General features: G+C 57.4%; 10 protein-coding genes across 10 annotated transcripts; 5 read left to right on the top strand and 5 right to left on the bottom strand.

Moving 5' to 3' along the window:
* Window positions 1–17: 17 nt before the first annotated feature.
* LY79DRAFT_563013 (uncharacterized protein) lies at window positions 18–1,130 on the bottom strand. The gene is made up of 2 exons (XM_060558521.1): window positions 601–1,130; window positions 18–406 (listed from the first exon to the last, which is right to left on the bottom strand). The coding sequence occupies exons 1-2, from the start codon at window positions 979–981 to the stop codon at window positions 311–313; spliced, it is 477 nt and encodes a 158-aa protein (XP_060411074.1). The 5' UTR covers window positions 982–1,130; the 3' UTR covers window positions 18–310.
* A 514-nt stretch (window positions 1,131–1,644) lies between these two features.
* LY79DRAFT_582217 (eIF3 subunit 6 N terminal domain-containing protein) lies at window positions 1,645–3,044 on the top strand (the record flags this gene model as incomplete). The annotated part of the gene is made up of 2 exons (XM_060560240.1): window positions 1,645–2,043; window positions 2,130–3,044. 2 exons carry the CDS (start codon window positions 1,645–1,647, stop codon window positions 3,042–3,044), a joined length of 1,314 nt encoding a protein of 437 aa, XP_060411073.1.
* Window positions 3,045–3,225: 181 nt separating this feature from the next.
* LY79DRAFT_330422 (uncharacterized protein) lies at window positions 3,226–4,129 on the top strand. Its single transcript, XM_060552496.1, has one exon. It carries the CDS (start codon window positions 3,407–3,409, stop codon window positions 3,878–3,880), a length of 474 nt encoding a protein of 157 aa, XP_060411072.1. The 5' UTR covers window positions 3,226–3,406; the 3' UTR covers window positions 3,881–4,129.
* Window positions 4,130–4,275: 146 nt separating this feature from the next.
* On the bottom strand, window positions 4,276–10,305 carry LY79DRAFT_672184 (uncharacterized protein; the record flags this gene model as incomplete). The annotated part of the gene is made up of 3 exons (XM_060564020.1): window positions 4,276–6,831; window positions 6,882–7,345; window positions 7,398–10,305. The coding sequence occupies 3 exons, from the start codon at window positions 10,303–10,305 to the stop codon at window positions 4,276–4,278; spliced, it is 5,928 nt and encodes a 1,975-aa protein (XP_060411071.1).
* Window positions 10,306–10,767: 462 nt separating this feature from the next.
* On the top strand, window positions 10,768–15,276 carry LY79DRAFT_637861 (WD domain-containing protein). Its single transcript, XM_060562289.1, has 4 exons — window positions 10,768–11,378; window positions 11,434–12,461; window positions 12,514–14,263; window positions 14,333–15,276. Exons 1-4 carry the CDS (start codon window positions 11,001–11,003, stop codon window positions 15,176–15,178), a joined length of 4,002 nt encoding a protein of 1,333 aa, XP_060411070.1. The 5' UTR covers window positions 10,768–11,000; the 3' UTR covers window positions 15,179–15,276.
* Window positions 15,277–15,583: 307 nt separating this feature from the next.
* On the top strand, window positions 15,584–16,387 carry LY79DRAFT_521696 (uncharacterized protein; the record flags this gene model as incomplete). The annotated part of the gene is made up of 2 exons (XM_060555373.1): window positions 15,584–15,669; window positions 15,799–16,387. The coding sequence occupies 2 exons, from the start codon at window positions 15,584–15,586 to the stop codon at window positions 16,385–16,387; spliced, it is 675 nt and encodes a 224-aa protein (XP_060411069.1).
* A 738-nt stretch (window positions 16,388–17,125) lies between these two features.
* On the bottom strand, window positions 17,126–18,004 carry LY79DRAFT_521650 (uncharacterized protein; the record flags this gene model as incomplete). Its single annotated transcript, XM_060555367.1, has 1 exon — window positions 17,126–18,004. The coding sequence occupies one exon, from the start codon at window positions 18,002–18,004 to the stop codon at window positions 17,126–17,128; it is 879 nt and encodes a 292-aa protein (XP_060411068.1).
* Window positions 18,005–19,269: 1,265 nt separating this feature from the next.
* Window positions 19,270–19,999, bottom strand: LY79DRAFT_651857 (uncharacterized protein; the record flags this gene model as incomplete). Its single annotated transcript, XM_060562566.1, has 4 exons — window positions 19,923–19,999; window positions 19,769–19,867; window positions 19,623–19,712; window positions 19,270–19,568 (listed from the first exon to the last, which is right to left on the bottom strand). Exons 2-4 carry the CDS (start codon window positions 19,857–19,859, stop codon window positions 19,270–19,272), a joined length of 480 nt encoding a protein of 159 aa, XP_060411067.1. The 5' UTR covers window positions 19,860–19,867; window positions 19,923–19,999.
* Window positions 20,000–22,025: 2,026 nt separating this feature from the next.
* Window positions 22,026–24,032, top strand: LY79DRAFT_672180 (uncharacterized protein; the record flags this gene model as incomplete). The annotated part of the gene is made up of 1 exon (XM_060564019.1): window positions 22,026–24,032. The coding sequence occupies one exon, from the start codon at window positions 22,026–22,028 to the stop codon at window positions 24,030–24,032; it is 2,007 nt and encodes a 668-aa protein (XP_060411066.1).
* Window positions 24,033–24,398: 366 nt separating this feature from the next.
* On the bottom strand, window positions 24,399–26,096 carry LY79DRAFT_592567 (uncharacterized protein; the record flags this gene model as incomplete). The annotated part of the gene is made up of 2 exons (XM_060561439.1): window positions 24,399–24,964; window positions 25,034–26,096. The coding sequence occupies 2 exons, from the start codon at window positions 26,094–26,096 to the stop codon at window positions 24,399–24,401; spliced, it is 1,629 nt and encodes a 542-aa protein (XP_060411065.1).
* Window positions 26,097–26,882: the final 786 nt, after the last annotated feature.

Below are 26,882 nucleotides of genomic sequence, written 5' to 3'. Positions count from 1 at the left end.
AGTTGAGTCAAATGTCACCTCGTGAAATCGGGCTACTCGCGTGGATTTATGTCGAGTTTTCTTCGGTAATTGCGTGCCCCTTTCTAGGACATGTAGTAGTACAAATTTTTTTTCTCTCTTACGCCATAGATCCGCCCCTTTGTTTGTATTTGTACGGGGAAGTTTGTTCAGTCGGTGAGCCCGTCGTCCCCTTTGGATAAGAGAGCCACGTTTATGAGATCTCCCATCTCCTCCTCCTCCAACGGTATGATACATTTTTGTAATTATACACTCCTTTGCTTCCACTCTAGACTACCCGGCCCGGTCAATCCTATGCCGAAGTTGCGCTCGTCGACGCCTTTGCGACGGGGGCGGCGGTGCCCAGCGTGCTGTTTAGCCACGCCTTGACCTTCTCGACGTGGAAGCCCTGTGGAAAGAGAGAGGTGTTAGTCTGGAAGTAATTTCCAAGGAAAGAAAGGAGAACAAGACAAAGACCAGCGGACAGGGAGTAGCAAGGCGCCGAGGGGCGTGACCGCGCCTTTTAGGAACTCCCTGGGTCACAAGGGGAAGAACGAGAGGAGGTGACGAGGGGGAGAGACGGGCTACAGCGCGACAGCGTACCTTGATCTGGACGTGGCCCGTCACGGGGTTAAGCTTGACCTCGTCGGCGGGGAAGCCGGCCTCACGAGAGAGGTCCTGGGCGAAGGCCTTTTTGTTGCCCTCGATCTTCTTGACGAGGGTGAACTTGGAGGAGCCGGCGGCCTTCGTGCGGGCGTAGACGGGGTACTGGTTGCCGGCGGTCAGGCCAATGATGTACGGCCTCGCAGCCGATGTCTGTGTCGCTGTTGTAGTCGTTGAAGCCGAGGCGGCGGCGGCGGCGGCGGCGTCTGTGGAGGAGAGGCGTATTGAGGGGAAGAAGGCGGATGTTCTGGTCGGGCGGAGGAGGGAGGAGAGGGTGCTCGGCCGGGCGACGGCGGCGGCAGAAGTGAGTGCGGAGCGCATGCTTGAAAAAACGGCGCTGGCTGTGCCTGTATATGAGTGTGTGGGCGGGTTATCGGATTGGTGAGAGGGTGTTCAGGTCCTGAAGAGGGGTGGGAGCGAGGCTGAGGTCAGGGCTGCGGATAGCTTCTAGTCGTGTAACAAAATGTTTCTTCGCTGCTCTGAAGAGGGAGGATTCGCGCCGGCTGAAGCTCGGGGACGGTTTTCGCGTGCCGCCGGGCCCGTGCGCCCGCCGCTGCTGGGTCTCCCTCACCCGTCCCCACTCCTTTCCTGGGAGGGTACGGATAGAGCCATGTATTATGTCAGCTCGTCTCGAGCCAGCCTGGCTTATGTCAGCAGCACCAGGCAGAACCCAGGTGAAGTTTAGGCGGAGCGGGAAAACCCCGGCACGAAAAACCCCCCACCAATTCTGGTGTTTGGCGAAAATGGCCAAAACTCTTTACTGCCCCTCAGCGGAAAGAAAAGATTCGAGAGCCACAGAGTCGATTCGCGCAGCAAACCCCGAACCGGACGCAACCCCCTTCTCCCCCCCCCTCTCCTCTAGGCGACGACTCCCGTACCTTCGACTTTTGACGATCCGAATCCCCGAGATCGAAAAGAAGGAGTAACGACAGTTCCTCTTCTCAACACCTACACCCACACACACCACACACAAACCCGCCCATCATGGAGGAAGTCTACGCCGCCCTCGGCGAGGAGAGCATCCTGCCCAAGCTCGCGTCGCAGCTGTCGCGCCACCTCGTCTTCCCCCTGATCGAGTTCGAGGCCGGCCGTGCCGAGGAGAAGGGCGACGACGCCGGCGCCCGCCAGATCCTGGCCGGCAAGATCAAGCTGCTCGAGGACACCAACATGGCCGACTACGTCGCTCAGCTGTACCAGGACCTCAACGGCGGCAGCGAGGCCCCCGCCGAGTACGCCAAGAAGCGCAACGAGGTCATCGCCCAGCTCGAGAAGTACGAGCAGGACACGGCCAAGATCTCGGAGCTCCTGACCCGCGAGGACGTCGTCGGCGCCCTGCGCAGCGACAAGGTTGCCAACTTGGAGTTCTTGAAGAAGGACCACGACGTACGTCTCTTCCCTGCCCTCCCCGCCCCCCTTTTGTCTTTTGTCATCGTGAAGGACGGTTTGGCTAACGCGACTCCCCCTTCCAGGTCACCGTCGAAATGGTCAACGCGCTCTACGAGTTCGGCCAGTTCCAGTTCCGCTGCGGCAACTACGGCGCCGCCGCCGAGCTGCTGTACCAGTTCCGCGTCCTGTCCACCGACAACGACCTCGTCGCCTCGGCCACCTGGGGCAAGCTCGCGTCCGAGATCCTCACCACCAACTGGGACTCGGCCGTCGAGGAGATCATGAAGGTCAAGGAGAGCATCGACAGCAAGCTCTTCAACAACCCGCGCGCCCAGCTCGACCACCGCACCATGCTCGTGCACTGGGCCCTGTTCCCCCTCTTCAACCACGAGCCGGCGCGCGAGCCCATCCTGGACCTCTTCTTCTCCGCCGCCTACATCAACACCATCCAGACCGCCTGCCCCTGGATCCTGCGCTACCTTATCGCCGCCGTCATCACCGGCCGCTCCCGCACCCGCAACTCGTCCCTGCACCAGAAGCAGATGAAGGACGTCATCCGCTACGTCCGCCAGGAGGCCTACGAGTACTCGGACCCCGTCACCGAGTTCGTCTCGGCCCTCTACGTCGCCCACGACTTCAACGCCGCCCGCGAGGCCCTCCGCAAGGCCGAGGAGGTCTGCCGCGCCGACTTCTTCCTCATGTCCTCCTCGGACGCCTTCGTCGACGCCGCCCGCCACCTCATCTGCGAGAGCTACTGCAAGATCTTCAGCCGCATGAACATCCGCGACCTGTCGGCCAAGCTCGGCCTCAACCCCGACGACGGCGAGAAGTGGATCGTCAACCTCATCCGCGAGACCCGCCTTGACGCAAAGATCGACTCCCAGGAGGGCACCGTCATCATGAACCACCCGCCCAACAACGTCTACCAGCAGGTCATTGAGAAGACCAAGGGCGGCTTCTTCCGCACCCAGGTCCTCACCGCCGCCGTTTCCAAGTAGAGTGCGGGAACGGGTGTTTCGGGGGATGGCACCGGCAGCGAGCGTAATGGCATGATTACACTTTTTTGAAAGGAAAAAAAGAAAAAAGAGGAAAGAGACCCCCAATAACCTATGAGGAAGAAACAGGAAAACGGGTCAATCGTCATCACGCAGAAAACAAAACCAAACACATCCACCAAAAAGAGGAATCGAGACAACCGGGTTCTTTTTTTCTCTCTTTTTATCTCATTTTTGTTTAAACATGACACATACGATTGAAACCTAGACACTCCGTGACCCTTCCCGCCGGGGCAAAACCGACAGCGACACCCAGACACGGCCACCCGAGGCGGGTAAATAGGACCATCCCCTTCCGGACCCGGATGGGGGGAATTGTTGGCTCATGGCGGGGAGAGAGGTCAGGAAGTTGTTGTGGGATGGGGCAAACGTGGGTCAAAGGAAAAAAGAGAGAGGCCTTTGGCCATGAGGGTTTCTCTTTTATTTTCTTATTTTTATTTTTCAGGACCCCTCGGTACCCACGCGCAACACATGGAAGATCTCCAGAGGCTTCTTCTTTTCTTTGCATTGGCACGGCGTTCAGGGCAAAAAGATCAGGGGTGGTGGGGAGGTGGAAGCAAGAAATCTCTCCAGGGATCTTGGGGGAGGGGGGCTGGTGCAAGCCGGTCAGAGTTGCAATGATAGAACCGCCGAGAGAGGAGGCGAACGGAATGGGGGGGAAGACTGAAGAGATTCAACGCTTTGAATGGAATGTTACACTTTTTTTTTACTCCTCCCCCTTTCGAAGGGATCATGTCGATTGTGGCAAGGGGCATGCGTCTGCCCTATTTTTTGCGTGACAATTCTTGCTCCCAGGCTGGTCTCGCTGAGAATGGTGAAGGAGAGAGCGATAGCCCTGTTGGTCGGGCAGAGAGGTCTTCCGGAGTTGAATCTCTAGACACCGTTCCGCCACGGAAGGATGTATACCGGAGACTGATGAGGGCCTCGAGTTGAGGTGTGCCGTGATACGTTACCTAGTAGAAGTATCATCAAGCAGTGCGCTTAGGCAATATCCTGCGTGACAAGAAGTTATAAGGTTAATGAATCGTAACGTATACGAGGTTTTCCATTCATCAAGCGTGTCTTCATAATTCTGTCTATGAGCCCCCTTCTATTCCAGTCTTTCCCATAACAACTGCTTGCCCATCAATCAATCAACGCCTCATCTCAGAATAGACCCATGCCTGCAGACGGCCTACAGCCCGTCCTCACGCCCGGCCATGAACACCCGCCCCTTGATCTCCTCCACGACGCTATCCCTCATCCACCACTCCTGATTCTTCTCCCCCTCCTTGCCGTCGCCGCCGTTCTTGGCCTTAGCCCACGAGCTGCGCTCCAGCTGCGCGCGGCGGTCTGCCCACTCGAACAGCATCTTGAGCCCGAGCAGCCGCTCCCTCGAGGACCCGTCCGTGCTACGCTCCAGCACGAGACGCGCGTCCACGGCCGACCCGGAGCTCTCGCCGCCTGCGCCCTCGGACGACGTGGTCCGGTCGAGCACGGTAGCGCGTTCGGCGTACGTGAGGTCGCGGAGAGCGTCGAGACCAAACACCCACTCAAGGGGGTCGCGTTTGCCGTTGTCGGTAACGTCGGCGAGCGCGTCGCGGCCGAGAGCGCGCAGCGTCGAAGTGAACGGGGCCTCTTGCGCGGGACGCCGACGGAGATAGAGGCTCTGGTTCTGCCGGAAAGCGTCAACAAGCGACGGGTTCTTTTCAAAATCGATCTCGAGGTCCCAGAACGCCGGCCCGGCGTTGGTGCGGATGCTGGAGATTTCTCCCAGCGGAGGCAGGAGACAGGGTGTCTGCCGGACGGTAGCGATCGCATCGGCCTCTTCCTGCGCCGCCGTCGTTTTCCGGCGGATTTCGATGGGAGCTGAGATGGGCTGGCCCGTAGCCACGTCTTTGGCGACGAGGCAGCGGGGATCCGTGGCCAGCACCCAGAAATGACGGAAGGCCTGGAGGTGAGACCGGTTGTCCATGACCGATGTGGGAAATATGGGGTAAAAGGCGATGAGCAAACTGGCGATGGCCATGTTGCTTGTGCCAAAGGTAACCGTTCCGCATCCGAGGAATAGTGATCCGATGGCCAGATGGGCAGCCAAGTGCGAGCCGTACGGTGTTTCGGGATCATCCCGGCCGTGCAGTAGACGGAGACGACGAAGGACGACGAGGTCACCGGTTCCGGCCATAACCATGGCGGCAGAGAGCGCAAGGACGTCCTGGCACATGCGGGCATTCGAACGAGCCAGCTCCTCGTCGTAGATGGGGTGGTCAAGGGGCGGCGGTCGCTGCGTGGCGGGTATCCGAGAGATGCGGATAAAGTGGTCGAGGTAATGAATCAAAAGGTCTCGCACCCTCGTAGACGCGCTGCCTGCATAACGCAGTGCGATCGAGAGGCAGATTCCAGTGATAATGCTGAAGAATGGTAGGTCGGTGCTCTTCAGCTTGGAGGTGTTGACCAGCTTGTGGCGGTTGCGGTAAGGCTTGGGCAGGCTCTCCAATATCCATTCGAACGTTGGCTGGATCTTGCTCCACATGATGAGGTTCTTCGCAACGGTGCGCAAGAGCAGGATGTCAGGCCGGATGTAGTCGAACTGGACGATGGACTCGGGTACATCAATCTTCCGGGCAACGATATGGTCCTCGGACTTCATAAAAATCAAAGCCAGCGCCATGACCGCGCCCGCTGCTGCTCGGTCCAAGACGTGGACCATCTCCACCTTCTTCGTGGCAGTGGCGATCGTGACAAGACTTTCCGTAAGCTTCATGTCATGAAGTCCGCGGAGGTCGTTCCCTTTGCCGAGGTTGATGAGACCGAGCGAGAAGCCGGCGGCCAGGCGGTAGCACTCGCTGCGAAGAGGCTCATCCTCGTCTTCTTCGTCAACGTGCCCGATCTCTGACATCATAATCTCGCTCATGCGTCTATGCTGGCTATTGCAGTATAGGAGGCCAATGCCCATAATGCCCGTCGTCTGAGTCAGCGGAGACAAGTTCAGCTCCGCGGCCCCTCGGGGTAGCATGCGAGTAACATGTACCGAGAGAAGACGGGTGATGAGAGAGTCCATGGTGCCCATATAAGATGCGGCAAGGCCCAGCAACAGACCAACAGAGGTCATGGTGTGTTTGGGGGTCAGGTACTTGAAAGCGACCCATTTGGCGATGCCCTTGAGGTGGCCGTTCAAGCCCAGAGCGAGAAGGAAGCCGGCATGGCGATTGCTGAGGTCGTGACCGGGCTTGTTGTACAAGATCCACGAGGTGTCGATGCCCTTCGCCTGTGGTGAAATAGCGAGCCCAGCAGCCACGCCTTGATGGAAGAATCCCCAGCAAACCTTCTCCTCGGTGAACAGTGTCTTGTCAACCCCGACAGTAACGTTTGTTGGGCGAACAACGCAGTTTAGATTGAAGCCGGCCACGTGGAACTTCTGCGTCAGTAGTGGGTAGCGCAGGCTGTAGTATAAGAGAGCACGGCCGGCGGGGATAGCCAGTGTGCCAGTGGCTATTCTGGAGACGAGCTCCTTCTGCCTCTCGAGGTACTCGCTCTCCGACCATGCTGGGTCGGCCTCAAGGCGGACGACCCGGGCTCTGTGGGTTGACAAGAGGGTTTGAGCCTCGTTCAGACGACGATCCTCTTTAAAAAGGGCTCGTATGACGGCTTGTCGCTCGGTGCCCTCGCCCTCGTCGTAGCCAATGTTATTGTGCTCATCGACGCTCTGGCATATGGTTCGGTAATCCCAGGAGGCGTTGTGCGTGGGTGTCTGTTGGAAGTCAGTCTGGGACAGAAGAGGCCACTGCCAAGAGAACTCACAAGAATGTTGGCGCCACTCTTCTGCAGGTTCTTGGTTGGTGCCAAGATCGTGCTGATGTCGCCCCGGTTGACGAGCTCCAGTAAGTCCTTGGGCCATGAAGCTGGCGGTCGGGCCTGGCACCTTGATATCGAATCTTTCAGGGGAGTGAGCACAGCTTCGGGGAGTGTCTCAAGAACACGGCCGCTGATGCCTGCCGAATGCATGGCTTCTACCATACTGGATGGGCTGCTTTTCGGTGTGAGTTTCTCAAAGAGACGTTTCAACATTAGCGTCCTGGGGGTGATGGAGGCCCATCTCGAATCCTTTAGATGGTCTTGCTCAGCTTTTACTGTCTGAGAGTGGTAAAGATTGGCCAATGTCAGAAACGGATGATATTGGCCGGTAGCGAGACATGTCTGGATCCAGTGGAAGATGTCAAAATCGACGCCCGACGGCTGAGTGAGAGGTACTTCGAGGCGGAACTCTGTTGAAGTCAGCATCATGAGGCTCCCTCGTCAAAGACTTTTTTTGCTCACCTGCGTCGTAACGCGGATCCAGCTCCTCCTGGATTCCTAACTCATATATAGCCACGAAGTCATGCCATCCGAGCCAGCGGGCAATCTGGCAGAGGATCACGCGTAACGGGGCCGTTCCTGGAGAAGCATATTCAGGAGTCATTATCTCCAGCTTTTGCTCCTCCAGCAGGAGATGAAGGGCAACGAATATGTTCCATGCAGAATTCCCGCGGTTTTCTGCGCTGCGCTGCTGTCCGGTTGGCAGATAACCATTCGGACCAACGGCTTTTTCACCGAGCGGAGATGCCAAGTAGCCTTTGGCATATTGAATATGGGTAGACATGAACTTGGACCCACGAAGACCCGAGTTGGCAGAACTGTCATAGTCGTCACTGGAGTCCTCGTCTAGCGTCCAATCCCAGGCCCTAGTCTGCTGCCAATTGGGACAGCCCAGCGCATTAGGGGTTTCGTAGAGATGCAGTGTTTTCCAGTCCTCGAGGCTTTGGATTGACCCAAACGAGCCGGACTGGGGTCGTCTCTTGCGTCTCGTAGGTTTAACCGGTGGATTCTGCGCCGGATTTGTCTTTCCGAGAGCGAGATAAATGGAAAGTAGCAGGATCACCACTGCGGACCATTCTGCGTCAGCGACCTCGAACTCTTCGCTCTTCACCCACATCATGATGTGCCACCAGCCGGGGAATATTTTCTCGGCGTGCGACGCCGGAAGAATACTACGACACGCGTCCAATACTTTTCGCACCTGCGGATTCCGAGGTTGCAGTTGGATCTGGATTTGGTGGTGTCTTCCCTCGCCATCAACCATATCGACAATTCCCTTGGCTTTGGAGTACTTGAGACCACTGACGTTGCCATTAGCAACCTCGATGGCCTCGGACTTGCGATGGCGAATGTCTCTGTCGATGACACGCCCGCGATAATTCAGGCTGCGGACGTTTTCCAGTGACATTAGCGGAAGGTTGATGGGGGTAATCTGACTCCATGGCGCCTGGATGCTCAGTTCCCTGCGGCCCTCGTGCCCTTCAGACAGAATGAGAATGACGGATATGTCACCGTCAGTCACCTTGCAAGAGTCTACAACATGGTGGGCTCGACGGAGCGCGCCGCAAGCCAGCCGGACGGGATCTTCGGACGACGTCGAGCTTTTGCCAGGTTTTGGTGGAACGAGGAAGCGCGGTCCTCGCTGGAGGTCAATGGTCAGGAGCTGGAGTCTCTTATCAAGGGAGTCCTGAATCCCGATGAGCAGCTCGCCGCGCAGGGGGTCATCAAGGGCGAACTGAGGCGCGGTCAAGATGAAGACGCTGCAATGTTCGCGAGCAGGTTGCTTAGAAAGCGAGTAGCGGACGTTGGAGTTGTCCAGAGAGATGGACTGGATCTTGGTAAACATCATTTCCTGGGAGAGGCCATCGAAGACGTGATCGTCCAAGCCCATATTATGAAAGCCCTCGAAATCACCACCAGCTCGTAATTCTTCCAGCAAGCCGTCAATCGGGGCCTCCAATAAGCTGCCGAGACTGGGGTGGATAGTCTGGCTGTGATTGAAAGAACCATAGCCACCACTGTGCCTAGGTCCTTGGCTGCCGTACGACTCGATGCGTTTGGATCCGCCATGCGCTGGCACCAAGGACTGCTCATTAAAGACAGAACGCTCCTGAGAGGCAGACAGGTCAGCGCGAGCCAACATGGAGCTCACCCGGCGGGACTGTCTCCTGTGATGGCCGGACTCTTTATCGAGGTCGAAGGAGGACACCAGGTCCAGCGGTTTATCAACCTTGTCGACCTTGTCAACCTTCTCGCTCTTCCTGGACCTCTTTCCTGGTAAAGGAGCGCCAAAGCTTTCGCGGAAGTTGGTCTGGATAGGAGTCGAGGCGCCGCTGGCGAAATGAGGCTGCATGGAGCTACGACGACGCTCTGCTCTGCTCTTGTCCTTTTTAAGGCGGCCGATGAAGGGGTCCTCGTTCTTGATGTACGTCACCCTCCAGACAGCGTAAGTGCTGGCCTCCCGATTGATAGTGACGGCGAGTATGAGGGGCTCGGAGTTTTTGGTCTTCGGAGCACCGGGATGTTTAATCTCCTCAATGTGCAAGATTTCTTCGGCGGGGTCGAGGAAGTGAGGTGACCTCTGTGTATTCTTCTTCCTCTTGTCTCTGGTGGCACCGTCCGGTCCGGTAACCACGAGCCCCAGTTCTTGCAAGGGGTCCAATAGGAACACCAGGCGCGGCCAGTGTGATTCAGGCTGGTCGAGAGACGGCTCCCACATGTTTCCTAGCGTCGAGCCTAGTCTTAAGGGCAGGGATTTGGGCTTGTTCAGGCCCTCGACAGAGAAGACCGTGTGCTGCGAGCTTCGAGGAGAGGTAAGGGTGATCTGCGAGGAGACGAAGGAATTGGGCGGGACTTTGGGGAACTTGAGGGAGACGGGAGCAGTGTTGTCGCCTCGCTGCTTGCGCTGAATTATGACTCCCTGAGGTGCAGCGCAGGCGGCCTCGACCTCGAAGGGCATGTGGACGACATGGCTCGTGCCGGAGAGGAAGTAGACATGGGCCTGAGTACGCAAGAAGACGACGAGTGCTCGAGAAAGCCGGCGAGGCTCCTGAGGGAATTCGGTAGACTTCTTGTTGGATTCCATCGTCTTGTCGTCGTCGGACGTAGGAAAGGATGCGAGGAGGGCCTGGGTAACGGGCTCCTTCTCGAGATGGAACTTGTACGACTTGCGGAACACACCTCCTCGGCTCCAGACGACGCAGTTCTCGGTAACCAGCAGCTCATCTTCGATATCGCATGTATCGTCGTACTCGTTGTGATCGGCGTCGGTGAAGATTTCCCAGGAATATGCCGAGGGCGGCCCATCTTCGTGGGCTACGTGTTGGAGTCCGCTAGGCTGGTGCAGCCCCAAAGACTTGACTGACGCCATTGCGACGCCCCATGTGTGGGATGAAGAAGGAGCAACGTCTTGTCAGATAGTCCTGAGGGGTATGAGGCCTAACTAGGAGGGCGTGTTGGCCATGGCAGCCTCGGATCGGGGGTTGTTATTTGCGTGCGTGCGTGCGTGCGTCGTGTAGGCGGTGATGCTTCTTTTTTTTTTTTTTTTTTTTTGGAGTCGCGACTACGCGAATGAGTGATGGGAAGCTTTCCACAGCACACACACACACCTAGCGAGTGGTTGAGTGGGGGAGGGGCATCTCACCCTGCACATCTGATTGGAGCGCTGCACAGTAAGGGACATGCTCGTATGGGGGGCCCACTCCCTGTAGCGCGCTGCACGGAGCGTACTGGATACACTGAGAGCCTTTAGCCTCAGGCGCAGGACTCGATAACTAGAGCGCAGAAGCTGCTCCCAGCTCTTCCCAGACACTGAGGTACGTACCGGGCACGCCTCGTGACGTAGCGGAACAGCGCAACACTCGCCCACGTCCTTTGAGCTAAGCTACCATCGATCGATCGACCGCGACTCGCCGACGCCGACGCCCTCAGAAGCTCAGGATAGCTTCTGCATTTTCCCTCCATTGCACCTGCCAAGCCCCGCCTGGAGCCCGCATTCTCTCCCAATCGATACTGGCAGATCGACCATGCCACTGCAAAGCTCGAGTTGACGGCACATCTGGCACAATGACGGACGCATCCGACCCCGATCGCGATCCTTTCACCGCCGCGCAGAAGGGGAAGGAGTCCGACACCGCCGACGAGATTGTCGGTGTATCTGTCGGCGTCCCTGCGGAAACAGTCGTGGGCAAGGTCGAACAGGGGGCCGTAGAGGGCGACACCGCCCATCGTGACAAGGAGGATGAGGGCGACGACGACGATGACGATGACGAGGAGGAGGAGGATAGTGATGAGGACGAAGAAGACGAAGATGAAGACGATGAGGATGAAGACGACGAAGACGAGGAGCCTAGGCTAAAATATGCTCGTCTCACACAGCACCTAGGACCCATCTACCGCAATGGTGATGCCACGAGCTCGTTCCTTGTAGCTGGTGATAAGATGGTACCACTGCCCTTCGTCTACCTTGTGTTGCCACCCGCATACTAACCAGGACAAGATCATAGGAACACACAACGGCAATATCCACGTAATTCAGCTGCCCGTTTTCCAATCCCTCCGAGTCTACCACGCACACTCCGCTTCCGTCACCAGCATCTCCATCTCCCCCAACCCGCCCCCGCTGCCGACAGCGAGATCCGAGGCCGTGCAAAGACTCGCCGCCGAAGCCGCCGAAAGTGTCGCGAAACAGCGTCCGGCATCCCGTCAGTCGGGTACGTCGCCAGCTGCCGCCTCGAGAAGGCCTAAGGAACCTTCTCCGGTTCCAAACATCCCCTCGAACAATGTTCACATAGCCACCTCGTCCATGGACGGAAACGTGTGCATCTTCTCTCTTGTAGATACCAAAGATGTCCAGCTACGCAACTTCGCCCGCCCCGTACAAGCCGTAGCCTTGTCCCCCGACTACAAGAACGATCGGACCTATCTCTCGGGCGGTCTCGCCGGCCAGCTTATCCTTACCTCTGGCGGACAACCTGGTCGAAGCACCTCGACGACTGTAGGCACCGCGGCCGCCACAGCCTCCGGCTGGCTGGGTAGCATGGGCCTAGGAACGAACACGGGAAAGGACGTGGTTCTGCATTCAGGCGAGGGTACCATCAGCACCATCAAGTGGTCCTTATCCGGCAAATATGTCGTCTGGCTCAACGAGCATGGCGTCAAGATCATGCGGTCGAAGCTGCATCTCGAGAGCAACGACGCCGATGATGCTTGGAAGCGCATTGGACACGTAGACCGCCCCCAAACAGACGAGTGGGAGACCATGGCCAGTGTCTGGAAAGGTCGCGTCGAGTGGATTGACGAGCAGGCCGTGGAAACGGAAGATGACGAGGCTGGACGAACAGATGTCGCCGCATCAGCAGCGACCGAGAGCTTGAGACAAGCATCTGCATCCAGCACAAAAAAGATTGAGAGACTCCTCGTCGGCTGGGGCGGCACCATTTGGATCATTCACGTCCACCCTGGCAGTGTCGGCACCGGCAAGCGGGGTGGCGAAAAGTCGATCGGTCGCGCTGAGATAGCTAAGCAGTAAGTCGACCACTCAGGCCATGGTTGGTTGAGAGAGGCTAACGCGATGCAGCCTTCGTATGGATTGCATCATTTCTGGAATTTCGTTATATACCCAAAATCTTCTCCTTGTATTAGCATATGTATTACCGGATGACGACGATGACAGCGACGGCGGCGATGATGACAAGGTTGTCAAGGGCCACAAGTCCAAGATATCTTCCGCTTCGGCTGGAAGCGAGCCATCCGGCGGGATCAAGCGGCGCCAAAACAACCTCCCTCCGGAGCTCCGGCTGATCGACCTCACTTCGCAAGCCGAAATCGACAAAGATGGCCTCAGCATGAGCAGATATGAGAGGCTTATGTCGGGCGACTACCATCTTGGGGTGTTACCGGCACAAAACGCAGCTTCCGCCGTGGCCTCATCCAAGGGCGCGTTGGATGCCATTACCGGGTTTGGTTCCGACATGTGGAACGCTGCCATTAACCCAAAATCGCTGTTTAGTTCCGGCGCGAGCATCAGGAGCGGACACAGCGGAGACGGTGTGTCGAGCGCACAAGTTCCGAGCTCCGTAGGCGGCGGCCGAAAATTGGGAACACCGACAGTACACCCCAACCTCGTCAAGCCAGGGGTGAAGATCTTCATCCATAGCCCGTTCGACTTTATACTTGCAACCAAACGAGACCTTGGCGACCATCTAGGCTGGTTACTGGAGCATCAGGAGTATCAGAAGGCCTGGGAGCTACTCGACGAGCATCCAGAGATCATGGCGTCACCCCCGGAGAACCTCTACGACCTTGTCCCGGAAACTCCGGATGGGAAGCAGAGCAGTCAGGACGACCTCCTCGACGATGCCTCATCCGTAATGGGATCTACTGGGGTGGCGAGACAGCCAAACTCGTCGGCACAGAGGAAGAAGAGACACATTGGCGAGCTATGGATACGGGAGCTCATCGAAGCCGGCAATTGGACGGAGGCTGGCAAGGTCTGCGGCAAAGTACTAGGATCCTCGGACAGATGGGAGAAATGGGTCTGGACGTTTGCCGGTGCCGACAAGTTTGACCAGATCACCGACTACATCCCCTCTGAGCCAATGTACCCGCCCATTCCCGGAACCATCTACGAAGTCGTCTTGAACCACTATATCCAAGTGGACAAGCTCCGTTTTCGAGAGTTGCTCGACCGCTGGTCGACGGACCTTTTTGACATCAAGACCGTCACCACTGCTCTGGACAACCAACTCAAGTACCGCGACGTCCGCGAAGATAGCGTCGAAGGGGGGCAAAAGGGTCGGGACTGGAAGATCGTGATGGAGTCGTTGGCACGGCTACACGAGGCAAACGGCCGCTTCCGCGAGTCGCTCAAATGCTACATCAAACTCCAAGATGCGGACTCGGCCTTCCGTCTGATCCGCGAAAACCACCTCGCCGAGGCGGTGACGGACGACATTCCGGGGTTCATTGGACTGCGGGTGCCAAACGACAAGCGCGAGTTCTTGCGGGAGGCCGATTTGGAGGAGGCCACGTCAGAAGCCATTACGCTGCTCGCTGACGAAGCGCAGCACGGTCTCGTCAAACCGTCGGTCGTGGTGTCGCAGCTTCAGGCACAAAATCTACGGCTGTACCTGTTCTTCTACCTGCGTGCCCTGTACAAGGGCGAGGGGATCGAGGAGCATTCCGGCGAGACGCGAGACAGGCTGTTGATGGACAGCCAGTCACAAGTGGACGAATTCGCAGACCTTGCTGTTGAGCTTTTTGCAAAGTGGGAGCAACCGCTCCTGATGAGCTTTTTGAAGTCGTCAACTTCGTACAAGTTCGAAAAGGTGAGAAGCCATCGGCATGGGCCCTCCTTTTTCTTTTCCTTTTTTCTTTCCTGTTTCTAACAACCACAGGCTGTGCAAGAGTGCGAGAAGTACAAGTACTATGACGAGCTGGTCCATCTGTACTCCAAGACGGGGGAGATGAAGCGCGCGCTCTATCTCATTATTGATCGACTCCAAGACGTGAAGAAGGCCATCGAGTTCGCGAAGCAGCAGGACGACCCCGACCTCTGGGACGACTTGCTGGACTATAGCATGGACAAGCCGAGCTTCATCCAGGGCCTTCTCGAGGAGGTCGGAACGGCCATCAACCCCATCAAACTCGTCCGTCGCATCCCCGAGGGACTGGAGATCCAAGGGCTGAGGGAGGGGCTGAAGCACATCATGAAGGAGCACGAGATCCAGTACAGCATCAGCTTGGGCGTGGCGCGGGTGCTCCGCAGCGAAGTGGCCGCGGCGCAGAACGATCTCCGCAGCGGGCAACGGAAGGGCATCAAGTTCGAGGTTGTCGTCCAGTCGGCGGGCCACGTGGATGTGCAGGTCAAGGACGTTGTGCACCCGCCAGTCAGCGCGGAACAGATTGAGGAGAGCTTCTTCGAGGCTCCCAAAGCGGAGCAGCCGGGCCACATCCACGAGCCGCCGAAGCCAGGCCATTGCGCGCAGTGTCGCGAGTCCTTCACCGAGTATGAGATGGAGACCTTGGTGGGGTTCGCCTGCGGACACGTCTTCCACCTGTCGCATCTGCTGGAGATGCTGTTCCCCGGCAAGAGGCAAGAGGACGATTACGGGATCAACAGCGAGGAGGCGATCAACAACGGGTGCCGGGTGGGGTCCAAGGTCACACACGCCCGCCTGCTGAAGGATCGGATCCGAGAGGGGTGTCCTGTGTGCAAACACGTGGTCGAGGTGCCGACGTAAGAATAGTTGTGATATCAGTGAACAAATGCGTACGGCGGCGAAGCCATCTTTTTCCCACATCCATCCATCTTTCCTTCTCTTCTGTGTCCGTCATCAATGTACCAATCTCATCGTGTCACTGTGCTAGAATAAGTGAAGAACGTGGACCAGCCTCGCATATCAGTCGCATGCCCCGCGTGAATAGAGGTAGAGTCGCATTGCATCGGACAGGGTTGTGTCTGGTGGGAACTCTAACACCGGTCTACCTAGATTAATTGGCCAAGTACGTACCGTACAGGGCGAGGGGGGGGGGGGGGGAGCACGGACCGGCCGGTCGGTTGATCCCCCGCCACACACTGTTTGGACGACATGTCACTCATTCCCCCTTTCTTCCACCCGCTCGGAAGCTGCTGGTAACCTCGACGCATGCATTCTTCGAGAAATGGAAAAGGTCAACATCGATTCGGGGTCCTGGGATACCTCCCCGAGCCGGGCTCGAGGGAAGCCGAGCTGTGAGTTTATTTCTTTTCATCCTCGTGCCCCTACCCCTCCAACCCTTGCTGTCTTTCTGCAATACAATACGCGTTGCTTTGTGTCCGTTGGTCGGCCGGGCTGACGGCAACGCAAACTCACATATACAGCTGGGACCTGAACCGCGCGCGCTCGCCGCTCCTCCGCCTGCCTCCCGAGGTGCGCAACGCCATCTATGGGCACCTCCTCGCGGCGCGCCGGATTCACGTGCGCCTCGACCCGCGCACCTCGTCCTTCCACTGCGTCGCGCTGCGGCCCGCCGCCAACCCCTGGGCCTACAAGCGGCGCCACGTGCTCGGCCGCGGGCTGACGCTGCTCGTCCGCGTCTGCCGCCAGCTGTACCACGAGACGGAGCTGCTGCCGTACCGCGAGTGCGTCTGGAGCTGGCAGACCCCCGGGCTGATGGAGCGGTACCTGCTCACCGAGCGCCGCATGGGCGCCGCCCAGCGCCGCGCCGTCCGCGAGGTCTGCGTCCGCGGCGTGCGCGGGTTCGGGAACCTGAGCAGGCGGGTCAGGAGCGTGCTGAGCGGGCTCGAGGTCGTTTGGTTCTGGGAGGGGAGGGACCGCGCGAAGGGGAGGGCGAAGGGGCGCGCGGAGGCGGATGGGGACGGGGACGGGGAGGTGGACGGGCTCGGGGGTTGGGTTTGTGAGATTGTCGAGAGGCGGAGGGTGGAAGCCGGTGTCGGGAGGCCGAATTAATGCCGGAAGGTGTGGTGGTTTGATGACGATGCGATGAAAGACGGGAGGTACACCCTGGACGAGATACACTCGGATGAATGAAACCAGAGATGCAATCGAATTACTAAGAAATGAAGGACCCCTTGAAAGCACGCCACGCAAGTGAAGACGGCATGGGGTACATGATCAATGGCAATAGGATAAAGGCCATAGTCACAGACAACAACGGTGTTGAAAGAGCCAATTGTCATTGCGCTTGTAAATGTCATCGCGCATATGGTCATTGAGCATTCCAAGTCGCTCCCAACCGTACGACTTGACGTACATCAAGGACGTTCCGAGGCGAATGGTAGCCGTAGCCCACGTACCATTCTCCTTGGTTTTGTCATACATGCGCTGGTAGAGCGTCTCGTTGCTGACACTGTAGGCAACGGAGTTGTCGTCGTTGACGGTGCGGATCATTTTCGCGACCGGCTGTTGGGCGTTCAGAATGTCCATCATCCGGGAGCACGAAGTACCGTACCCCTAAGCAACTCTGACCTTCCGCCGACTTGTGAATCGATGCTTCTACCCTCCGCCCTCTTTCCATTCGCAATCTCGAAGCGCCGTTTCATGGGCAGCGGTCTTGGAGTACGTGGCTGCTTTCTGTCGGAAGTCCAAGTTGTGCCGTTGGGGCTTCATACATGACTGTGACATCATCCTCCCGTAGCAAATCACGCCACGACAAGCAGCGGCATTAGAGAAAAGGAAGGACACCATCTACTTGCTTGTCACCGTGCTTTTGATTGTCGTCACACTTGACATCCACGTCATATTGACAAGAATGCGTGAGCATTCAATCTGCTGCTGGGCGGGATGTGTAGCCCTGCACGGTTGAGTCGGACATGTCACTATGAACAGGGGTTCGAGGCTTGTTCCTCGTCGACCAAATTGATATGATCTGTACTGTATTTTCCAACTATGTCGATAAAAACTGCCTGTCTGACCAGGTATCCAAGTCTCTCGCCACTCATTTGCCACGTCCATCAAGGTAATATCGTCATCGTCGACTTCTTGCCTGGGCCATGGCCACCATCCTGTCAACGGCATGTCGTCGTAGATGGCGTTGAAGTTGTCCTCCAGATAGTTGCGATGCCAGAAGTAAACCCACTGTGTGGCTCTGTCCTGGTCAGCCACCTTCTTACACGCGGCAGCCCCATTCATAGTGTCCATGTTGATGTTCGTGATTGTGAAGCTTGACAAGACAGTCACCTTCTCCGGGTAGACGATGAGCTTCGCGGCCCATTGAGGGTCGTCGCTCAGGTCCGAGAGGAAAAAGGTGCGGGAGCACGACCAGCGGTCTTCATCGTTGAACCTGTCGTCGGAGAGGAGACGCCGCTCCATGTAGCCGGCCTCCCTATCCAAGTTGGCTGCGTTCCAGTGGAAACCCTCTCTCATGAGCCGTGGCAAGTCCCGAGCTTTGAACAGAAGGAAGGCTTCCCACTTAATACCGTCGCCCTCGGCTTTTCCACCGTCGGGAGAGTTGAAGATGAACAAGACTTTTACCTCGATGCCCTGCCACTCCTGCGAACCGAATTGCTGGAGGCGGTCTCGGCGTGCGGTGGGAACCTGCCGAGAGACGTCACGAGTAGTCGCCATTTTGTCAGAATGATGCGGACGAAGCGGTACTCAGGGAATGTATGCAGTGATGACTGGGTCTCAAACTTCACGATGCGTCTCGGGATTTGTTTGCGTTGGAATGAAGAAGTTGAGTGTCGGTTGTACGAGAAGGTGAGTAAGATTCTGTCTGTGTGAGAAGGGTTCCAGGGATGTTTATATGGTGTTAGCACCGACTTACTGGAGAAAGCTTGTTGTTCAGTTTGTCTTTCCTCTGTGTGTGAGCCAGGATGGACGAATAGGGTTGGAAGGACCTTTGGAAATTGAGGCTGCACCCAACTCTGAGAACCGCTGGAAGTGAATGCCGCTCCATGACAAATAAGGCCCGAAGGTGACCGTCTATCTTGGAGAAGAAGCTGAACGGCACCTGAATATCCCCATCATCTTTGCTGCTTCCCCGAGCCGGATCGATCAGTGGCGGATGGGAATAACCACAAATTCATATTGGTCGTCTCGTCGCACGCTTCTTCAATTCCCCACCGTGTCCATTTTTGCTTCTGTGTTAGCTGGAAGTAGTGCCTCATTGAAAGCCTGGTGATGGCAAAGCGATTAGTTAAGGCGATGAATCGTACGTGTAGGGCGTGGCGCTCAGAAACAGACTCGGCACATCCTGAAAAACTACTCCCTAAACGTTGAATTGAAAGTGCACTCCAATCCAGAGAAAGAAGCAACGGCATGGTCGATTTGTCTCTTGAGGTTGTTGTCACATGCAGGGGATTACCGTCTAGTTTGCAGGTAGTATTTTACATGGAGGCTTCTCAAGCAAGGTGGATGATACGACGCACGAAACCCGAGCCAAAGATGTCGCAACATCAGCCACGTGTATCTGGTGATGAACTTCATTTGGAGAGGCCACACGCGTCGGGAATCAAACCCAGTGAAAGACACTGAAATGGTTTCGGGTCGCGCCGAAGTGTCACACTCGTTTTCGCGTCGTTGCGAATCAGAATGGAACAGCAGGCTTCAGATCAACTGTGTCGCACACTGGGAAGCACAGTCACGCAATGAGAAACATCAAAACCAGAAAAGTGTGAGACGTGAAGCTCGTTTTTGTATTCCGGATCATGTGTACCAAGGCGAAAGAAAAGCCTTATCCGATTATGCCATGATTCCCAAACCGCCTATCTGAAGAAGCCTGAATCCATTCCATTCTGTGATCAATGATGCCAATCCCCCCCAATGCGCTAAGCTATGTCACTTGATGAACCCGCCAAGCAGAGAAAAGAGGCGAAGCAAGGTTGAGCAGCTCAGAGAAGCATCAGAAGCGCGATGCCGGCCCAGAAACCGTTGACATCAGACTCCATGTTGGCAGCGGCGGAAGCGCTAGGAGTCTGGACGGTGCCGGTGGACTCGTAAGACTGAGTGACCTTGGTGCCAGAGGAGGTCGCGACCTCAGAGGTCTTGGAAGTGACATGCTCAGTAACAGAGGAGGTGGTGACCTCAGAAGAGAGGGCGGAGGTGGTCTTGGAGACCGGGAACGTGGAGGTGAAGTCCATGACCTCGCAGGTCTCGGTGGTGACAGGGCGACAAACAGTGGACTGGATGACTGGGCAAACTGTCAGAGGGCTGTGCTTGTGATGAAACGAAAGTGAAAACTTACCAGCGACACCGTTGCCACCGACAGAGGTGGGAATGAGAGCGCCAGGACCCTCAAGGATAGTAGTGAGCTCGAGAGCAGGCTCAATGGGGTCTGGAAAAGTGTCAGCTCGAACCGAATCAGCAAAAGCCAGTGTGGAAAGTACTTACTGGTGTCTCCAACGTGGATGATGTCCTCATCGACAGCAGCAACGCCGGAGATGATGCCAGAGGCAATAGCAAGGAAGATGGTGGACTTCATCTTGAATGCTGAAGATTGTGAGACGAAGCAGGCCGAGATGAGAATGGGAGAGAATCAACTTACAGTGTTGGGTGGTGTGTTGTTGCTTGAGGCAGGTATTTGTGTGTAAGTTGGCTGGAATGCTGCGAAGCAAAGAGGCGAAAGCGAGATTGATGAGAGTGGGTAAAGGAGAAGAAGAGAAGAAAATGGGAGAAAGCTGGTGGGAGGAGAGGAGGTATTTATAGGAGAGAAGAAAGAAGCTGGCTGATTGTGGGATCAGCCGTGTCAGTCTCTCAAAGAGAGGCGGGCAAATCTCATTCAGCTCATCACGTCAAGAAAGTACACAACTGAAGGAAAACATAAACTGTGAATCTCAATTTTGTGATTGGCCGATTGGGGCTTGTTGCCAGGTTGACTGCCCTACGTGAGGACTTGAGAGACTGAGATGATGCGGGTGCCCTGCCTCCTTTCTTGAAGAGGCGAGAGCAGGTCACCAAGACACCTGGTGATAGTGCCGTTGAGAGAGTTGTGTGTCCTTGAGTCAAGGGTAGTGATACGCAACTCTACGGAAGAGGATGGAAGAGTAAGACAGGTTTGCGTAAATGATTCCGACTGGCGAGAGAAAAAGGGGAAGAATCACAGTGACCATCCATTCAATGAAATGGCGAGAACAGGCGTCTGTTGGGAAATGTTGCTCTTATTGAGATGCTTGTTTTTGGCAAGTAAGGTCTGGCAGGTATGAAAGCCTGTGGACATTATTTGAGTGAGTGAGAGGTACAGAAAGTGATAGCTAGATGCCTTTCTTGCTGGCAGAATCACCGTGGTCTATGAAAAGATTGATTGATTGAAAGACTTTCTGTTTGAAAGAATGCAAAAGACTAAGTTAAGTCTCTCTGAGCCATCTGATAGCCTTGATGTTGGGACGACAGTGCAGTGATATGCGTGGTGCTTTTGCGATGATTGCTTTTTGACTCGACGCAAAAGGTGGAGGTCAGTTTGGGTAGGATTATTAACGGCGTCCTCCTTGCTCTTGAAAGGCTACAGCTCACTTTGTGCACCAACGTGACTGCAGATCCATCAACACCACTTCAAAGAAGTGGAAGCACATCTAGTAATATAGCATCATATTAACACTAGGAAAGACTGTGCATAAGGCAATGAGTTTCGCAGAAGACAGTAGGAGATGACCAATATATATGAAACGTGACAGACCACAAACAACATATATCCTACTTAGGAACAGGAGGAGTTATGTACACTCTTTGACAAGCTGGCTCTGTCCTGCAAGAAAGCAGAGCTATCTGTGTTAAGCGGATTTCTATATTCCATCGAGTATAAGTAAGGTCAATGGAAGTATCAAATTTGTTGACTTTGGCCTCATCACGTCAAGGGACGGATATAATCTCACTCTTCCAAATGTGTTCATCAAACTGCTTGTACAGGACCTTTGCCTGACTAAAGTAGCTGTTAGAATACTTAAACTGAACAGTTAGGTTTCACACAATTTAGATGTATTACCCTTCTCTCTGACACGAAGGTTAGTAGATGAAATCTTAAGAAAATAGCGGAGTATTTGTTAAACAGCTAAAGTCTAGTCGTAGTAGATGCGCAATCAGAGGATAGATTGCAAATACACTGGAGGGAGAACAGGCAGAGCAGAGGTGGGGGACACAACATGGCATGTTCCCGGTATAGTAGACCACATAGCCTTAGCCCATGGCAGGTTATCGACCCGGTCACCTTTGAGTTGCTTCAGCGTCGACAACTCAGACTCGGCATACGGGACTCTGAAAGAACCCCGATAACTCCGAGCGCAATGGAAAAGATGGTAAATTCACTAAAAGGAGCTGAGAGATGCTTGGTGCTGCAGACTTTGACGGGCAGAATCAGGGAAGTTGTGTTTATGATTTCTTCCGCCAGGAGAGAAAAAGTGCAGCCATACGCTTTGCCATCCTCAAAAAAGATCCTGATATAAAAAGGAAGAAAGAAACAGGCAGAATTATCCCGAATCTCTTACCTGACCTTGTATTCTCGCCTCTTCCCATTCCATCCAGTCTCGTCCAACAAGATCACCACCGGAAAAGAGGTCTGTTTCGTCCAGGTAGATTGTAATGACCTCAACTATCATTTTAATTGCTGACAGTCTTCCAACTATCCAGTCCCAAAAATTCATACTGCCCAGAAACCATGGACCCCAATGCCGCCGCCCGTGTCGTCGGCGAGGCAGCCGACAGCAGAACCTCGGCCGGCGATCCCTTCATGAAGATGCCCGTCGAGCTTCACAAGTTCATCCTTGACGACCTCGACGACCGGCGCGACGTCTACGCCATCAGCCGGGCGTCTCCCATCATGGCCAAGACCGCCCGGGGCACCCACGGCATCCTCGAGCAGCTTCTCCAGACAGAGCTCGGCCCGGCACAACTGCGCGCGCTCCTCCCCGACGCGCTCGCCGCCCTCATGTTCCCGACCGCCCTCTGGTATCCTTCCGACGCCGCCAAGAAGGCCGCGATCCTCCAGCACCTCCGGGACTGGAAGTCGAACCGCCTCGGAGACCGCGCCAGCGACGACGACAAGGCGGCCGCGCACGTCTTCATCCATCGGCTCGCGATCCCCTTCGCCGAGGACTTCGCCGCCCTCACGGGGACCGTCGACAACGTCGACGACCAGATCCGCCTGCCCGCGTGGGCTCACGACCGACGGTCCAAAAAGGCCCCCCGGCCCGCCGCGGAGATCTGGCGCTACGAGCCCGAGGAGCGCGTCCGCCTTCTCCGGGCGTTCTGCCGCTTCGAGCTCCTGAGCAAGGTCATCCGCGCCCGCCCCGGCGCTCAGCTCTGGACCCTCGCCGAGCAGCGCCACATCTTGAACGCCTTCTTCGAGGCCTGGGAGGTGGAGGAGGTCCTCTGCGTGCAGATGTACGTCGGGGAAATGCACACCATTCTCTTCGAGACGCACGTCGTCGACGTCCTTGATACGATGTCTTCCATCTCCATCATCTCCCGCCTTCTCGACCCTGCGCGCGTTGGTCAATCCGTCCGTCTGCGCCGCGGACCGTTCGAGGACTATTACGAGGCTGATGATGACGAGACCAATGAATACAAGACTGACAAAGACGAGATCGACGAACACCACGACGAGTCCCATACCGCGTCCGCAGGTAGCGACGCCCACACGGACGGTTCCTCCGAGGTCTCTTCCTCCCCCTACGACGACGACGACGACGACGAATCCTCCGCCTCCGACTCGGCCGACGACGACGAGACGGCATGGTTCACCAAGACCGGCACCGAGCCCAACCCCGGCACCCCCTGCGCCAAGTTCGAGCTGGCCGGCCACGAGAAACACGCCACTTTCGTCAAGCAGACGGCGACCTTCGGCCTCGCCTTCCTCAAGCACTTCCTCCGCTCCGACGCGCCGACCTACAGCCGCTGGATCCGCGCCCGCGGCCGCGTTCTCCTCAACGGCATGGCGGACCCCGACGAGGCCGAGTACTTTGGCCCGCACGGTGCGCGCCGCGCCGTCGACGGCGGCGTCGCTTGGCTCTCCTTCCGCATCCTCGACCCGACCCAGCTCGACGGCGACAACGCCGCGGCCAGCCCGCCCCGGACCAACGCCGACCTCGCCTACGGCCGCACTCCCGGCGGCGCCCGCGAGGACGACGACGACGCCGCCGCCGCCGCCAATACGGCCTGGCGGCACCTCGACGCGACGAACCCGCAGCTGCGCGAGGCCTTCCGCCGCTGCGGCTGGGTCTTCTGGTCCGACGCGCGCCTCCGCCGCAACGTCTTCTGGAACCGCCGCCTCGACGTCTTCTCCCCCGGCGCCGCGCCCGGGTGGCTCCACCGCCCGGGCGGGAGGGCAGGAGACCTGGCCATCGTCACCCCCGACGAGGACGGCGACGGGGGGCGCCGCGGCGAGTACTTCCTGCCCCGGTTCGAGATCGACGCGAACATGGCGTTCGCCATCGGCGGCGCGGCGTTCGTGCTCGGCCTCAGCAGCGCGGCCGAGGCGAAGCTGCTCTCGTTCCTGGGCGAGAACCGCGTGCGCCGGGGCAGCGCGCTGTTCCGCGAGTACCCGTTCGACCGCCTCCGTCGCGAGCGGATCCCGCTCGCCGCGTGGGAGCAGTGCGTGGGCGGCGAAGACCCGGCGGTCCCCGCTGGCGCCGTTGAGGTGTTTGACGGCATCTTCTGGGGCTAAAAGGGGGGGGGGGTTCGATAAGTTCGCTTGAGAGTAATGTGTCTCTTGGTTTCTTGGTTTCGACGGGATACATGCTTTCTTTGGGGTGGATCAAGGCTATGGATGACAGACGGCGTGGAGGTTATAGTTATAGTGTTGAAGGCGGGTTTGGAAATGAGCAGAACAGCGACATCACAGAAGGACCAGAATTTGTAAGCAGAATAGCTGGTACCATCACAAGAGTTACGCGGCCCGATATCGTTTGTGTATGAGAAAGAGAGACTGGGCATTATGCCCAACAGGGTTTAATGGGGGTATCGTTGTCATTCAATCATTACCTACTCCAGTCTCTGCCCCGAATCCGGCCCAAATTTGACGTGATGGGTCTTACCCGAATATCCCGGCAACGACGGCCATGACGCCGACATAGACCCCCGATGCCAGGAGCCCCTCGGTGGCGGCGACCTTGGCAGGCCGCTCGGCGCCGCCGCTGAAGAGCCCGGCCTGCACGACGGCGGCGGCGACGCCGACGGCGACGAGAAGGACAACGGCCATGCGGCCGACGAAGCCGGGGATCACGGCGAAGGCGAGGATGGGAAGCAGGAAGGCGGCCGCGAAGGCGAGCGCGACGGTGGGGAGGAACCCGGTGAGGGCGGCGACCAGCAGGCGGCGCACGCGCTCGGCCTTGTTGCGGCCCCCCAGGTCCGCCGGGGGCAGCCGCGCCGCGCGAGGCTGCGGGGTCTTGAGGTCGTCGCTGGAGGCGCCGGGCTCGCGGGAGGAACCGGAGGACGACGGGCGGGCGAGGGAGACGAGGTCGTCGGTGGGCTCGAGGAAACGGGCCTCGATCTCGACGATGGGGTTGTGGTTGGCGAGGTAGGCGCGGTAGAAGTCGACGTCTTGGGGATCGGGCGAAGGGAGGTGCTGGGTGTCCTTGAAGGACGAGAGGACGTGGTCTGTGGCAGGTTAGGACACGCGGTTGCGGCCATCAAGAGATGAGAGTAGGGGGATGGGGGGGGGCTCACTATACTGGCTGAGCTTGTAGCCAATCTTGCCCAGCACGTCTGTCTTGTGCCATTGCAGTTCGCCGGCTGTGAGGGCGTCTTGTCTCCGGGAGGCGGGCAAGATGCAGTTCTGCATGCGTCGCGTCTGCGTGTCGGCCGTGTCAAGGCGATGGAGCTGCTCTTCCAGCTCCGCGAGCTCGTCTTGAAGGTGCAGGAGTAGACGGTGGTTGAGAGCCTCGAAGCGGCGGTAGATGGGCTTGATGCTGGACCTGTCCGAGTCGGCGGCGCACAGCTTGGAGGCGACCAGCTGGTAGCCCGTCAGCGGCAGCTTCTCAGCCCTCGGGAGGTGCTTGGGATGGCCGTGGTGAACGGCGGGGAGGCGCGGCTGGAGGGCGTTCGGGGGGAGATGAGGGAAGTTGGCGGTGCCCCGCGGCATCTCGGGGGTGCCGTAGCTGCGATAATCTTGCTGATGCTGGGCGGTGGGCATTTGCACCTCGAACTTGCCGGGCATCGACGGCGAGTCGCCGTAGGCGCTCTGGTCCGGGCTGCTGCTCCGGTCGGTCTCATGGTCGCCAGTCATTTCGGAAAAGACATCGGACTGGAAGCTGCTCGAGGCGGTTGAGCTGGTGCTCCTTGTCGACGGCGACTGGAAGCTCGAGGCGTCGGGCATCCTCCAGTACGATGACTGCTCGACGGAGCGCTGGATGGCCTCTGGGGTCACGCCGGGGGAGTCTGGCTCCAGGTAGTTGAGGACGCTGGATAGCGGCTGCGCCTTGGGCGAACGACTCTGCTTGCGTCCTTTGGAGTAGTGGTAGGACTTGTCTTGAGCCCTCGACCTGTCGCTTCCTCGTCGCCTCGGCCACGACGCCTGGGTAATGGTTGAGCCGCTGCCGCTGGAGCCGCTAGATGCGTGAGTCCTACCCGTGAGAGAGGAAAAGCCGGTCAAGGTAGACCCGGCAGGCGAAGTTGGAAGATGGGTCTGTTGGACAATGTCATCAGTGTCGGCGGGGACGATTGTCTCGTCTGAGGAGGACTCGGGGTCCGCGACGGCTACCTCGTCAAGCGTGCTCTGGTTCGAGTCCATGGTAGAGATGCGACGTCGGGTTGGCGAGTCTGGGCCAGAGACGGGCAGAGACGAGTGCCTCCGGACGGTGGCGCTCCTCTGGCGAGAGCGCGGATTTCCAGGCGTTGACGTGTCATGGGGCGACATGTGATGCCCCTCGTGCGCGGGCTTATCGCTGGCGTCGCGAGCAGACGTGGATGAGGGGAACGGCGGCGGGAGTCCGTCGCTCGGGGCCACGGCTAGCCAGCCTTGGGTTGGGCTTGGTGCGTCGTCCGTGTAGCCAGCGTGGACATCGTCCACGGACGGAGGACGGTAGACCGACGACATCGGTTGTCGGAGGGGTTGGCCTGGATTATGGATCAAGAGCGCAAGGCACGAACCAGCTGGCGAGTATATCTCAGCTTAAGCTTAAAGAGTTGGCGAACGGAAAAGTTGGATCTCGCTCGATCTGGGTGAGACGAGGAGAGGAGGGCGACTTGTGTACAGCGAGGGAGGATTGTCTCAGAGTAGCAGACCTAGGGCTTTCAGCGAATCGCACAAGAGGCAGCCCAGATCTTTATTCAATATACGGCAAGTGAAAGCCGAGTAATAGGTGGTACGGCAGAGTGCGAATCAGCGGAGAGACAAGGTTCCTGGGAAAGATACGGATAGGTAGAATAGGGGATCTCAAAGGGTGATCGGGATCAGGGTGAGAGAGGATTGCCGAGAGGGTGAGATGACGGGAGGAGCGGGTTCAAGTGAGGAGAAGCGGCGATAGCATCCCAGGATGAGGCTTGGATCGACAACAAAGCGGACTTGAGCAATACG

Source organism: Colletotrichum navitas (genome assembly GCF_030913465.1).
Source record: "Colletotrichum navitas strain CBS 125086 chromosome Unknown LY79scaffold_60, whole genome shotgun sequence".
In the NCBI taxonomy this organism is placed as follows: Eukaryota; Fungi; Ascomycota; class Sordariomycetes; order Glomerellales; family Glomerellaceae; genus Colletotrichum; species Colletotrichum navitas.
Note: the sequence above shows the minus strand (reverse complement) of the source record. Positions and strands in the feature narration are given on the sequence as shown.

Bases quoted from the DNA above. Each gene is read 5' to 3' on its own strand.
- LY79DRAFT_563013 (XM_060558521.1), bottom strand. From the start codon at position 981: ATGCGCTCCGCACTCACTTCTGCCGCCGCCGTCGCCCGGCCGAGCACC. The intron at 407-600 runs GTACGCTGTCGC...CTCTTTCCACAG, and splicing joins CGGGCCACGTCCAGATCAAG to GGCTTCCACGTCGAGAAGGT.
- LY79DRAFT_330422 (XM_060552496.1), top strand. From the start codon at position 3,407: ATGGGGGGAATTGTTGGCTCATGGCGGGGAGAGAGGTCAGGAAGTTGT.
- LY79DRAFT_637861 (XM_060562289.1), top strand. From the start codon at position 11,001: ATGACGGACGCATCCGACCCCGATCGCGATCCTTTCACCGCCGCGCAG. The intron at 12,462-12,513 runs GTAAGTCGACCA...AACGCGATGCAG, and splicing joins CGCGCTGAGATAGCTAAGCA to CCTTCGTATGGATTGCATCA. The intron at 14,264-14,332 runs GTGAGAAGCCAT...TAACAACCACAG, and splicing joins CTTCGTACAAGTTCGAAAAG to GCTGTGCAAGAGTGCGAGAA.